The sequence below is a fragment of the Silurus meridionalis genome, chromosome 18 (genome assembly GCF_014805685.1).
Source record: "Silurus meridionalis isolate SWU-2019-XX chromosome 18, ASM1480568v1, whole genome shotgun sequence".
In the NCBI taxonomy this organism is placed as follows: Eukaryota; Metazoa; Chordata; class Actinopteri; order Siluriformes; family Siluridae; genus Silurus; species Silurus meridionalis.
In genome coordinates, this window is record NC_060901.1 from 18,413,791 (window position 1) to 18,427,037 (window position 13,247).

The 13,247-nt window shown below is 42.3% G+C and overlaps 1 protein-coding gene across 4 annotated transcripts; it reads right to left on the reverse strand.

The window, feature by feature from the left end:
* Positions 1–1,285: 1,285 nt before the first annotated feature.
* On the reverse strand, positions 1,286–8,668 carry mapre3b (microtubule-associated protein, RP/EB family, member 3b). Of its 4 annotated transcripts, XM_046874258.1 has the most exons (9): positions 8,565–8,668; positions 7,804–7,846; positions 6,343–6,470; positions 5,453–5,598; positions 4,763–4,940; positions 3,768–3,913; positions 3,264–3,416; positions 2,964–3,054; positions 1,286–2,461 (listed from the first exon to the last, which is right to left on the reverse strand). In XM_046874258.1, exons 3-8 carry the CDS (start codon positions 6,461–6,463, stop codon positions 3,013–3,015), a joined length of 786 nt encoding a protein of 261 aa, XP_046730214.1. In that variant the 5' UTR covers positions 6,464–6,470; positions 7,804–7,846; positions 8,565–8,668; the 3' UTR covers positions 1,286–2,461; positions 2,964–3,012. The 4 variants fall into 4 exon arrangements, with proteins under 4 accessions (XP_046730214.1, XP_046730213.1, XP_046730211.1 ...); XM_046874257.1 differs by lacking the exon at positions 2,964–3,054 and having other exon boundaries at positions 4,784–4,940; XM_046874255.1 differs by lacking the exon at positions 2,964–3,054.
* Positions 8,669–13,247: the final 4,579 nt, after the last annotated feature.

Consider the following 13,247-nt stretch of genomic DNA (forward strand, 5'->3'; position numbering starts at 1 on the left):
CGATTCTTCAAAATGTCACGTTTTGGGGCTGCGTTTCTGCAGATGGAGTTCATGTCCTCATTGCTTGAGAAATGCAGGCAGATATTTATCTGTCATTCACTACCATCAGCGAGGGGTTCGGTCCCATATTTATTCTGCAGCAGCACAACAACAGCCCCAACCAAACAGCCACTGTCTTTCCTCAGTCTGGAGAAGAACAATGATCAAGTATTTCTGGGATTGCATGAAGAGACAGAAGGATGAGAGGCAGCCTACATCCACAGAAGATCTGTGGTTAGTTCTCCAAGATGTCCAACCTGCTGGCTTAAAAAAAAAAAACCTAGGACCTAGAAGTGCAAGGGTACCTGGAAGAATGAATGCTATTTTTGTTCATCTACTTTCTATTTTGTTAAATGATCAAAATTGTATAATAATAAAAATACAATCTTTGTAAATGTCAAACTCATCTAATGCTATGTTACTGCATACACTGTAAACAAACAGTGAGCTGCATTGACTGACAGTTCGGTCCACATGCGACGTCTAGCGATTAGATGTGGGCGTGTCCAGTCAGTGACCAACAAAGTTTATGCAAATGTGATGCGAATTGGCGCAGCGATTTCCAAATGGCGTAGACAACAAAATGGGAACGCACGTTGCTTCACCCATGTACTAAGTTACTAAAGAAACTAATATAAGCAACACCTTCAATAACAAATGTGGGAAGACATAATCTTGATTACAAAAAAATAGAAATAAATCAAAGTGTGCTTTGAAAACTATTATACAAGTCGTTTTTAAAAGGTACACTTTACGAACTAAAGTTTGCAGGCACCTGAGCATAAGATTTGTATTTTCAGCATCTCATTAGTCCCCATTTGCTTTTATAATAACCTCCACTACTCCACTAGATTTGTATAGATTTCTGCTTATTCAGCCACAACGGCATTCATAAATTCAGGTATTGTGAGGGTGCATGGGGTACAAGTCAATCTCACAATTCAAATCATCTAAAAATTGTTCAGCAGGGGTTTAAAGCTAAATAGCAGGCCACTCAAGATCTTCCACTGCAGTCAGTGTAAACCATATCTTAATGGAGCCAGAAGTGCAGAAGTGATTGTTATGCTGGAAAGCCTCCGTCTTTGTAACGGTTTCATAAAAGAAGCGCTTATGGCTGGAAAAAGTTTGGTGTCCCAATACTTTTGTTCGTACAGCGCACAATGTTAATTTTTATTGCATGCGGTTAGTGATTTAGCTTGGAATATCCTGGTTGAATATCTGATGAATGGAAAGTCCACACAATGCATTTTTTTTCATTGCCAGAATACTCTTTATTGTACATAGTAAAATGCAAAATAAACAACAGACAAAACTGATCGAGTTACAGACAAATCCTATCGATCAAAAACCAACCTTTATGGCATTAACGAATGTAAACCCCCCCGAAAAAAACAACAACAACGATGTTGTTGTAGCTAAACCATCGATAATAAATCAGTAACTAATAACAAATGCCATATGCTCCAATAAAACTAAAAAAAAATGAAACCCCCAAATTGCTGTTATTATGAACATTAGCGTCATATAGTCGTATTTAATAAATAAATAGATCTCTGCAAATTGCACACACTAAAACACGAACCCAATAATCAGACAGAATCTCGGTTGGATTTTTTTCCCCAGCTACCAGAATTGACACCAATTTGACCCAATCAGAGTCTACATGCACTCGTATTACTGTAATAGTAATAGTCAGTACTTGTATGGTGCATCGCTAAAAACCCATTTCTTTGCAAGAAAGCGAAAAAAGACATGCGTCTGGAATCCAGATTCGTTCATGCGACTGTAAAATCCACAGGGTCTCTCTGATCATGGGGTTATTCTAAGTGTTCCTATGTATATAAGAAACGTCCTCCCAAATCCAAAATAAACAAAAAAAAAACATAGCACACGTTAACGAAAACGCTTTAAAATAGCCGGTTACGATAGTAGCAGAAGTGCGGACGATGGGTTTATACGTCGTGTGTGTGTGGTTTGACTTTTTTTTTGCATTAGTATACAAGACATTCCTATTCTGTTCTAGCTTTCTGAATTCGTAGGTTACAATAAATATTTCGGTGTATGTTTGAAGAAGTCATGGCGCAAGCGTTTGTAAAAAAAAGAAGCCCGAGCGGCGACGCTACGTGCTCTACGAAATAAATATACGAACGATACAAAATTAAAATGGTATCCAAAAAAAAAAAAAAAAAAAAAAAGAACAGATTACATTAGTGGTTCCATCGGTATACATCAGCCATGTGATAAAAGGCCCGGATGCAGCCGTTTCTTGTTTTAGAATGAATACTCAGGAATGAGTAAAGAACAAAAAAAAAAATAAATCGAGAGCATCGGTAGATTTAACGAAGGTGGGTTTAGTTTAGTACTCGTCCTGGTCACGTGGCTGTTTGTCGGGTACTTCGTCGTCTGGTGGAGCAAAACCAGCCTGGGAAAAAAAAAAAGGAGGAAAAAAAGGGCATTTAGAAATTCAGTGTAATAATCTGTGTGTGTGTGTGTGTGTAGCATCGTCCCGTCCGTCTTTACGAACGAGCGTCTTGCTGGGTGTGGCTTTATTCCTCTAACCAACTAACACTATATGTATATGATCACCTGAGCATATGCTGTATAAAACATCCCATTTACATTAATCTCCACTCTCCAGGGAATGTGTTGGTTCGGTACAAGGCCGATATACGATAAGAGGGTGCAGTCAGCGTTCCGATTGGTCCCAAAGGTGTTTTATAGGGTTTACATCTCCGTAGCAGGCCATTCAAGATATTCCACTCCACCCCAATCTAAAGCATCTCTTCATAGAGCTGTCTTTGGTGTGTGCTGGATCAGGTTCGAGCATCCACGTGTTCTAAGCGCTTCCTAAAACTGAGTTTTTCGGTATATAAAAAGCTCCTTATAAAACGCAAATGTGTGTTAAAGAAACTTCTGGAACTGACCGGAGATAAAAACAAGGTGTCGATTTTTCCCTCGGAATCGTGGCAGACATTACATCATCCGAGTTCTCCCCGGTTCAGGACGTTCTGTTAACTTGGATACAACAAGGAATAAAGAGTATATGATCAATTTTATCCGTTACGTGACGCTCGTGTCATGGGCAACGGCGCTCTCGCTTTTTTTTTTTAATTCTTTGATTTTGGCTTTAATTGGATTTTGTGAATAAATGCGAAAAAAAAAATTTAATAAAAATAAAAGTCAGGAATCGGGTTGGGGACGTGCAAACGAAGAGCTCGCGGTACCTCCGTGGCGTAGAGGACGCCGATGATCTTCGAGAGGACCGGGTTGTTTTCGCTCTCGTGTTCCTGGCAGATGAGCTCGACGTCACGCAGTTTGCCAAAGTAGAAGTCTCGCTCCTTCTCCAGGCCGTCTACCGTTACCTTCAGATCCATCAGCTGCACGTTGGAGGGCAAAAGAATTCAGTCAGGAAAACTACGTTTCTCAGGTCAGACTACACAGTATCTACACTATTCGGACAAAAGTATCGGGACACTCAACTGTTCCAGCCATGTGATTCTTATCCGAACTATTAAGAGGCACACGTTTGTATAAAATTGGTTTGGATGTGCCAGTATTACAGTTTCTCACATGTCCGCTTTTGTCAATATAGTGTATTTTAGATATGAATAGTAGCTTTTTAAAAAAATATATAAATATTCCTATTTGTATTATTACAGTCAATAATATTGACTCGAATTGACCCAGCATGTCCTTTTGGAAAGGTGTGTGTCTGTGTGAGTTGTCACCTGCTGGTTGAGTTCCATGAACTCAGCCTCAGTTCCTCCGTTCCGTAACGCAGGTGTGCTCCGCTTTAAATTGGCCGGGACAGAGCTGATGGGCCTCTGAGGGGTTGGCATGTTTTTGGGTACCGTAGGAGATGTCCTCTGTGGTCCTACACCAATTGAAAAATGATTCATCAATAAACAGTCCATCAAGAAAAAACAAATCCTTATGCATAAAACTTTAGTCTTATAAAACCTGGAATGCACCACGGGGTGGTGATGTTTGCAACGTCAATGAATGAACACCATCGTTTTTCGCCAATCTTTGAACCAATGCTGGTTCCAAACGAGGTTTCATAGGAACCCTGGCGCTGGTGGTTTTCACCACCCCTTGTGATTAGGAGGCGTGAAAACACAACAGCTGTTCATACTACTGTGTATAACTAGTGTTGTAGATCACGCCTCCTAACCACTAGAGGTGCTAGAAATCACTGATACCGAACACGCGTGTAGGGATAAATATGGACGTTGAGAGACCATGGAGAAAAATGGCAAATGAAAAAAAGCTAGGGGTCTACACAAAATTGCAACCCTGAATGGTTGTTCTCAACATGGACAACTGTGAAGATAACATGAAGATGCTTTAGAACTGTTTGCTGCAATGGATTGGTATTAGAACTGCCTTGAACTGGTTTCCACGCGAGTCTACATTGGTGAGCAGTTAATGACCTCAGCAATGAATGAACATCTGGTGGTCAGGATGAAAACAGTTGTCTGGTTCCTCTCAATGTTTCTTTCTCAATTAAATCTCGTTTTTTTCCCCCCTTACCGCCATCACAGCATGTTTTACATAGCACCAGGGTTCTGGAGAAACGTGGTCTCAAGTCAATACATACACCCCCTTTGCGTCTTCTCTTATAATGCCTGATCATTTTGGAGAACAGCTAACCATTTTAATGCTTCCTCATTGTGGTCGGTTTAATTGTAAGAAGGTGCAAGAAACGCCCCCTTGTGTTCACCTCGCATATTGATGATTTCACCTTGGTTGGGAGTAGGCGAGACATCGTGGCCTTGTCGGGCAGCCTGGGGGTCGTACTCTTTCCCGTCGTAGTTTGCGTCGAAGAATTTCTTGAACCACTGAACGAATTCGAAGTTGTCCTGAAACCTTCCTTTCACCAGCCTTTCAACGGCGATGATCTTCAGAAGCGGGGAAAGAAAAAAACAAACAAACAAGATAATAAACTGACGAGAACGCTAAGTAGGTTCACACACACACTTGCCTGGACACCTGAGTTTTCCAGCTACGTGTGCTTCTTCTCCAAACCGTTTCACGCAATTGTATAGGACGTCTGAGGACGTGTGGGCAATACCATTTCCAATCGCTTCAACTTAAACCGAACCTGTCCTAGTATGACTACGTCTCTGTGCCAGCTCCATGAACATATGGTGTACATTGGTTGGAGTGGAAGATCTTGATGGGCGAGCTATCCAGTGCTGACCTCAACCCTTTAAGAAGATCAAGAATGCTTTCTGTACCCCAGGCCTCTTCACCCTGTATCAGTACCTTGTGACAGTAATTGGAAACTAACTGAATTTTATGGTCAGGTGTCCCCCAAATCTTTTGTCCATATAGTGTATCTCAGGCTACAGTCCAGCACCGTGTCCTGAAACAAAGTGAAATCAAGGAGGGGATTCTTATGGATGCTCACCTTGTCTACGCTCATCCTCTTGAAGGCAGCTTGAAGCACTTTGAAGTTGTGGATGTACTCGTGCTCCAGCTTGGCCTGGAACTTCACTTTCTTCAGAAGAACACACCCGGGGAACAGCATGTCCATAAACTGGCAGTACGCTACACCTGTCGAACGAAAGCCAAATCCAGGTGAGCCAAAAAAAAAAAAAAAAAAAAGCTAGGAACATCATGAAGAACAACCTCTCCTAATTGGGCTTTCGACTCTGGGTTGTAACAGACGTGGACAAATCTATTGGCACCCCACAATCTTAATTCGAATCCATCACAATGGCACTCATAACCTAATATTAGGCCACACCCCCTATTGTCTGTAGCTCCCAGTGAGATTCCTGGACCTGTCTACAGGCATCCTGGCTCACTTTTAATGAGCAAACTGCTCAGGGTTAAAGGCTGCTTTCTCCAGACTGCACGCTTCGATTGTTTCCGTAGACGTCGGCTGGGATTCAGATCAGGGCTCACGAAAGGCCATTTCCGAACAGTTCAGTGTTTATTTCTTAGCCATTTTTGGCTGATGGATGATTTTGGGTCATTATCCTGTTGAAGGACCCACAAGCTGTGGCTGAGATGGAGCATTCTGGGTAGTTTTTGCTCAAGAACGGCTTAGTATTGATGAGTTTTCATTATGCCCTCCACAGTTTTAAGGCTTCCTATGCAGGAAGCAACATTAACCAATACAACTAACGTGCCTCGCCAAGAACGTACGTTTTTTTGCCTCGTCTGTTCGAAGGACACCATCGTGGCTTGTCGTATATTCAGATAAGCAAGTTCGAAAACATCGTTATAATCCAATTATTGACGTTCGGTTTCCTACCAACAGATTTGTCCACATTTGTGGCTCGTTTAAATTACCTGAGCAGAGCTGCTCTATTTTAGTGTAGTTGAGCTGCAGAGAATCGTTGACCCAAGCGAGCATATCATGTCTGCTCATGTTCTCGATGGTCATTGACGTAGAGTGCACATTCACCGCCATTCCCTAGCTACAGACAGAAAAAAAAAAAACACGTCAGGATTCCGCAACAGAACAGGCAAAGTAGTGTGTATGTTTGATGCACAATCGTTTCCGACAGGCCGACTCAGGAATTATACGCTACGTAAGGACAAAATGTATTGAGACGTCTGTGGTTCTTCGCCGAAACATTACCACAGAGTTGGAATCGCACAACCACGTTGGGACGTCTTTGGATGAACCTGGACTAGGAAAGCCAAAACCTGTTCCCCCCCCACATAGACTAGCTAGTTTTCTGTAAACAAATGATTCAAGGTCGGTGTGACACAATCCGGTGCAATAACCTTCATCTCCATTAGATGGTGCTGAGGAAAATGAAGTATGAATAAAGAGTTTGGATAAAAATATAAAAATAAAAAGAACGTTCTGTCAGGTGTTAAATTCATTCATTAATTCATCCGTTTGAAGTTCAGCATCTTTTAACAGTCAGAAATCGAGCTTTAGGCTGGTCGGGTCACGCGGACGGAAAACAAACTCGTGCCGGGTTCGATTGTTTACATGAAAACGCTGAATGTGAGATCATCCCCAAACCGTTTCCATGTTGACGTAAATGTTTTCCTTTTTTTTTTTTTAACTCAAGCTAGATTTTATAAATTAAATAAAGTTCATACACCAAATACCGAACCATACTAGGATTATACGTTATATAGTCAAAAGTATAGGGACACTTGAAACCTTCGGACATTTAGACGTGCTAGCATGACTTTCTCCAGTTCCCTGAAGAATCAAACCTGTTCCAGGACGACAATGCACAAAGCACAAAGCCAGCTCCAAGAAGATATGGGTTGAAATGGAAGATCTTGAATGGCCTGCTAGAGAGCTATGAACCCCTACCTTTGGGGTAAATTTTTCAAGCTGACTGCACTCCAGGTCTCCTCGCTTCAACAACATCAGTACATGACTCAGCAGATGAATCAGCACAAATCTCCACAAATCTAGTGGAGCAGCAAACAGGGACAGTGTGGAATAGGTTGCTTGAAAAGCAAATATCTTATGCTCAGGTGTCCCCAAGCTTTTGTAATAATACTACTACTACTACTACTACTACTACTACTACTACTACTACTGGTTGCCATGGTAACTGGTAACAGATGGCAGTAAAACTAGAATTTCACTAGATCGCATGTGTTCATCCAAATTCAGTCCCACTGGTAGTCAATCGTTCAATATTTGCATCCTTTACTTAAATTCGTCTTCTCGTTGGACTCTGTACGAATGGAAGTGAAAAAAATTGTGACCGAAAATCGGCGTACTCGATCTGTAAGAAGATCGTCAGCGTTACAATTATCACTCGTACAACTAACCTTAACAGGCTGCTTGATATCTGTTGAATTTCAATCCAAAATACTGCAAAAAAAAAAGTTTATTCTGGTGAGCAACTCATTCCTACATCACACACGCAAAACAGTGCAGAGAACGCAAATGACGTCATATTTGATACACTAACACATGATAAATACTTACAATTGGGTGTTTTCTTACATTTGCATAAGCCCTGCCCACGCCCAGTAAGCCCCGCCCCAGTTATCTATAAAGGCCCGTTAGGAAAGGAGGGGGCGTTCTCTCCCTTCCTCCTTCTATAACCCTTTATTACGCATCTAAACATTAAATAAGTCGATTTCCGGGATGGAAATCGGTTATGTTTGGATTTAATATTTATTTAGCTTTTGAAAGAAAAAAAAACATTGATCACGTTTTACATGATCATGGTTCCAAGTTATTTACATACGTAGGGAATAAAAATTAAAAATAAACAGACGACTGTACCTTTAATATGACGTTATGAGTTTTGTATTAGCAAACAATAATGTAAATAATGTTTGCACACGTGATTCGCTAGAATTAATGTTTCTGTAGACTATAAACGCTGTGATGTTGATCTCTGAATGACGCATTCATCTGCACTCTATCGCCTTATAAACTAGCCGTTTCTAGCGTTAGCACCTGTAATACTCCTGCTAACAACGAGGACAGCGAGTCAAACTTGTAGTCTCGAGCAATCGTTTGATTTTTCACATCTCCAGCCATAACGATAAAAAGCTAAAACAGCATCTATTTTACTCACAATCCTCAACAGAGGCGTTTGCTTGTCCCGATGGAGTCCCTGGGTACGTTGTTGATGCGTGTTCGGTCCGCGCATGCGCTGTCACTAACTGGTTGTCTGTGGCAACACGACTCACGAATCACTGCAAAAAGACTCGGATGAGCGCTCACTTCCGCATACGTCACATAGTGGGCGGGACCTGAAATCAGATATAGGCGAAGTGACCTGCTAGAACTCGTTTTCTTCCCGTTTACCAAGTTTTCACAATTTTTAATCAATTAATAGTTATTTTTAAAAACGATTTAGGTGTTAAACTGGTTGTTACATAAGCATACGCTAAAAGTATGTGCACCCCTGACCAGTGCTCGAATAGTCTTATAGGGGGTCCCCAGTTGTTGTGTAATTCATATATTTTTTTACTAAAATTATCTTGGGGAACCCCCTAACTCTATTTTTTTGCTTGTCATGGGGGGTCCCTAATGCCTTATGGGGGGTCCCGGGTCCCCTTAGCTCCTGAACACACACACACACACACACACACACACACACACACACATACATACATATATATATATATATATATATATATATATATATATATATATATATATATATATATATATATATATATGTGTGCTGACCATCACACCAATGTGTTTCTTCCCCAAAGTTGGAAGCAAACAATTGTTTTGGATGTGCATTGTAACACTGCAAGTTCCCTTCAAAAAAAGTTTTTTTTTTGCTTACCTTGCTGTTTCCACAAAGGTTATACAGGAAGAACCTGAGTGTGAGAACTTCCTCAACCTCACTGAACCCCTTTGGAATGAAACCGGATCGAAATCGTGACTTTGACCAGCCGATGTTTGGTAGAGACGTATTGAAAAATAGGCCAACAAGTTTTCCCATTTAAACTGATATAAACGTGTGCAGATACACGGTATGAATAAAAGTGTGTGGACACTTGACCAAAAGATTGGTATGGGTTTTCTTGAACATACCAATCCACATTTAGTCCCTGATTTGCTGGTATAATAATGCATTGGTTGAGGATGGAGAGATCAGTGGAGCAGTGGTTGAGGATGGAGAGATCAGTGGTGCAGTGGTAGAGGATGGAGATCAGTGGTGCATTGGTTGAGGATGGAGATCAGTGGAGCAGTGGTTGAGGATGGAGAGATCAGTGGTGCAGTGGTAGAGGATGGAGAGATCAGTGGTGCAGTGGTAGAGGATGGAGAGATCAGTGGTGCATTGGTTGAGGATGGAGAGATCAGTGGAGCAGTGGTTGAGGATGGAGAGATCAGTGGTGCAGTGGTAGAGGATGGCGAGATCAATGGTGCAGTGGTAGAGGATGGAAAGATCAGTGTTGCAGTGGTAGAGAATGGAGAGATCAGTGGTGCAGTGATAGAGGATGGAGAGAGGTGGAGGACGGAGAGATCAGTGGCGCAGTGGTAGAAGAAGAAGAGATCAGCGGTGCAGTGGTAGAGGATGAAGAGATCAGTGGTGCAGTGGAAGAGGATGGAGATCAGTGGTGCAGTGGTAGAGGATGAAGAGATCAGTGGTGCAGTGGAAGAGGATGGAGATCAGTGGTGCAGTGGTAGAGGATGGTGAGATCAGTGGTGCAGTGGAAGAGGATGGAGATCAGTGGTGCAGTGGTAGAGGATGGAGAGATCAGTGGTGCAGTGGAAGAGGATAGGGAGATCAGTGGTGCAGTGGTAGAGGATGGTGAGATCAGTGGTGCAGTGGAAGAGGATAGCGAGATCAGTGGTGCAGTGGTAGAGGATGGAGAGATCAGTGGTGCAGTGGTGGAGGATGGGAGATCAGTGGTGCAGTGGTAGAGGATGGAGAGATCAGTGGTGGAGGATGGAGAGATCAGTGGTAGAGGATGGAGAGATCAGTGGTGGAGGGTGGAGAAATCAGTGGTAAAGGATTGAGAGATCAGTGGTGAGGATGGAGAGATCAGTGGTAGAGGATGGAGAGATTAGTGGTGAAGGATGGACAGATCAGTGGTGGAGGATGGAGAGATCAGTGGTAGAGGATGGAAAGATTAGTGGTGGAGGGTGGACAGATCAGTGGTGGAGGATGGAGAGATCAGTGGTTGAGGATGGAGAGATCAGTGGTAGAGGATGGAAAGATTAGTGGTGGAGGATGGAGAGATCAGTGGTGGAGGATGGAGAGATCAGTGGTGGAGGATGGAGAGATCAGTGGTTGAGGATGGAGAGATCAGTGGTCGAGAGTTCAGTGGTGGAGGATGGAGAGATCAGTGGTAGAGGATGAAGAGATTAGTGGTGGAGGGTGGAGAGATCAGTGGTGGAGGATGGAGATCAGTGGTGGAGGATGGAGAGATCAGTGGTGCAGTGGTGGAGGATGGGGAGATCAGTGGTGCAGTGGTAGAGGATGGAGAGATCAGTGGTGGAGGATGAAGAGATCAGTGGTGGAGGATGGAGAGATCAGTGGTGGAGGATGGAGAGATCAGTGGTGGAGGATGGAGAGATCAATGGTAGAGGATGGAGAGATCAGTGATGGAGGATGGAGAGATCCGTGGTAGAGGATGGAGAGATCAGTGATGGAGGATGGAGAGATCAGTGGTAGAGGATGGAGAGATCAGTGGATCCTCAGAAGGATGTTGGTATTAGGAGCTCATTACTTCCTGGTTCAGATGATTTGAATGGGTCCAAAAAAAAGGTGCATTTTTTAATTGTAGTTAAGTTCGATCTATTTATACAGTGGTACCCCGCTTATCGACCGGCTCGGACATCAACCTTTTCGTCTAGCGAACAGTTTTTTGACCGAAATTTGCTCCTGCTGAACGACCAAATGCCCCCTTATCGACCCACGTGGAGCATTTTTTTGTTACGTTTGTTATGTTTTTAATTTATACTTTTTACTGTATTATTGTCAAAAAATCCACCTGCCACGTCCCCTTCGGCGGCTGTCTAAACCTCCGCTTTCCCTGAAGTCCCCGGCTTCAACAATGAACAACTGGGGCTTATTATTCACTCATCCCCAGCTCCTATATAAACCCCTTATTCAGCCACACTCCTTGTCGGTTATTGTTGGTATGTGAAGGTGTTTGGTGCATGTTTGTCTGTGTTTTCCCTGTCACACGTATTAATATGCGTTTCTTCCTTTCCGGACTCCATGCATGCTCCACGGCTGCGCTTTCTTTCCAAAGCGCACCCCGGATTACCTTTTTTCTCCCGTGTGTTCGCCCGTGGACCTCGCCCCACCAGGGCGTACCACGGATATCTCTTTCTCATTCGTCAGGATTCTATGGACTGCCGTGTGTGTGTGTTTTTGTGTTAAACTCTCCGTGTTTTCGTTAAACCAAAGCGAACTGTGCTCGGGCTTTGCCTCCGCTCATTACGCTGCATAACAATTATATACAGTATTATTTATGTACCTGTATTATTTAGTATTAATACTGCTAAAAACAGGGCAAAAATTGTTAATAAATGGGTATCGGTGGAGGTCGGGAACGGATTAATTGGTTTTCTATTATTTCTTATGGGATAATTACATTCGCTCTTCGACCTTTTCGCATTTTGACCGGTTTTAAGGAACGGATTAAGGTCGATAAGCGGGGTACCACTGTACCTACTTATGGCCTGCAAATGTTTTCACCACACACACACACACACACACACACACACTGTATGAATATTTACTAAAACAAACCAACCCAACACCTGACCTTTAACCTTAATGGATTACACCAAAGATTTGACACATTCACGTTAAAAAAAAAAAAGTCCCAAATATTTTGCCTCCGCTCAGGTTTCCGTGTTCACGCATTAACCAGTAAAAATATAAAAGACTCCTTCAGCACCTTTACCCAAACCAAGGCGATTTAATTACCCAAACGGAACATAAAAATTCTTCCAACTGCTCCGATTTCCCTCTTAGAGAGCATCTGGGACCGAGATTGGGAATCCGATTACTCGCAAGACTCTCTCCAAAAACCTCTAAGAGACCATAAAACCCAAGCACGCGACTACATTTCGGCCCAGTTTCTCCCTGTGTAGGACGCCACATGTTTGTAAATCACCCTCCCAGGATGCTCTTTAATGTGATGAGGGAGAGATGCACGACCACTGTCGAGAGAAAATCTAATCTAATTTACTCTAAAGTGATTTTTTTGATGAGTAAAAAAAAAGCTACTGTGGATAAACAAGAGATTTTGTGCCAACTCTGGAGGAAAGGTGCTTATAGGTGTATGTATATATATATATAGTGTGTTGCCAAGAGCTCTTTAATCTTAAACTTTTAATTTATTCATTTATATCCTCAAATTACAATCCTTTTTCAAGCCCTGATGCATGAAAGACATTTATTCATTCGACACAATAACGGGTCGTGCATCTCACATCCAGGGGTCCTACCTGGATCAATCTACCTCTCAATACCATTTTAGAAACATCAATATTATCAATATTATTGAGAAATTTCGCTGCAGCCCAGACAGAAGTCTAATACAGTGAGAATGAATGTCATTGCTAAAGCAAGAAACCCAATGAACACGATTCAAAGTCTCCTTCGTTGTAGCCACAGCTGCACGTCCTAAATTCATCATCTCTAGCAGATGAACCGAAACACCAAAACTGATGATTTATTCATGTTGCAGAATCACAAATGACCACTAGGTGGCACACTAGGTGTACTCACTGTAAAAGAAAATGAATTTTTTAAAGAAAATGAATCAAAACTGAT

Bases quoted from the DNA above. Each gene is read 5' to 3' on its own strand.
- mapre3b (XM_046874255.1), bottom strand. From the start codon at position 6,463: ATGGCGGTGAATGTGCACTCTACGTCAATGACCATCGAGAACATGAGC. The intron at 5,599-6,342 runs GTAATTTAAACG...TTCGTTCGACAG, and splicing joins AATAGAGCAGCTCTGCTCAG to GTGTAGCGTACTGCCAGTTT. The intron at 3,417-3,767 runs GTGACAACTCAC...TCCAACGTGCAG, and splicing joins TCATGGAACTCAACCAGCAG to CTGATGGATCTGAAGGTAAC.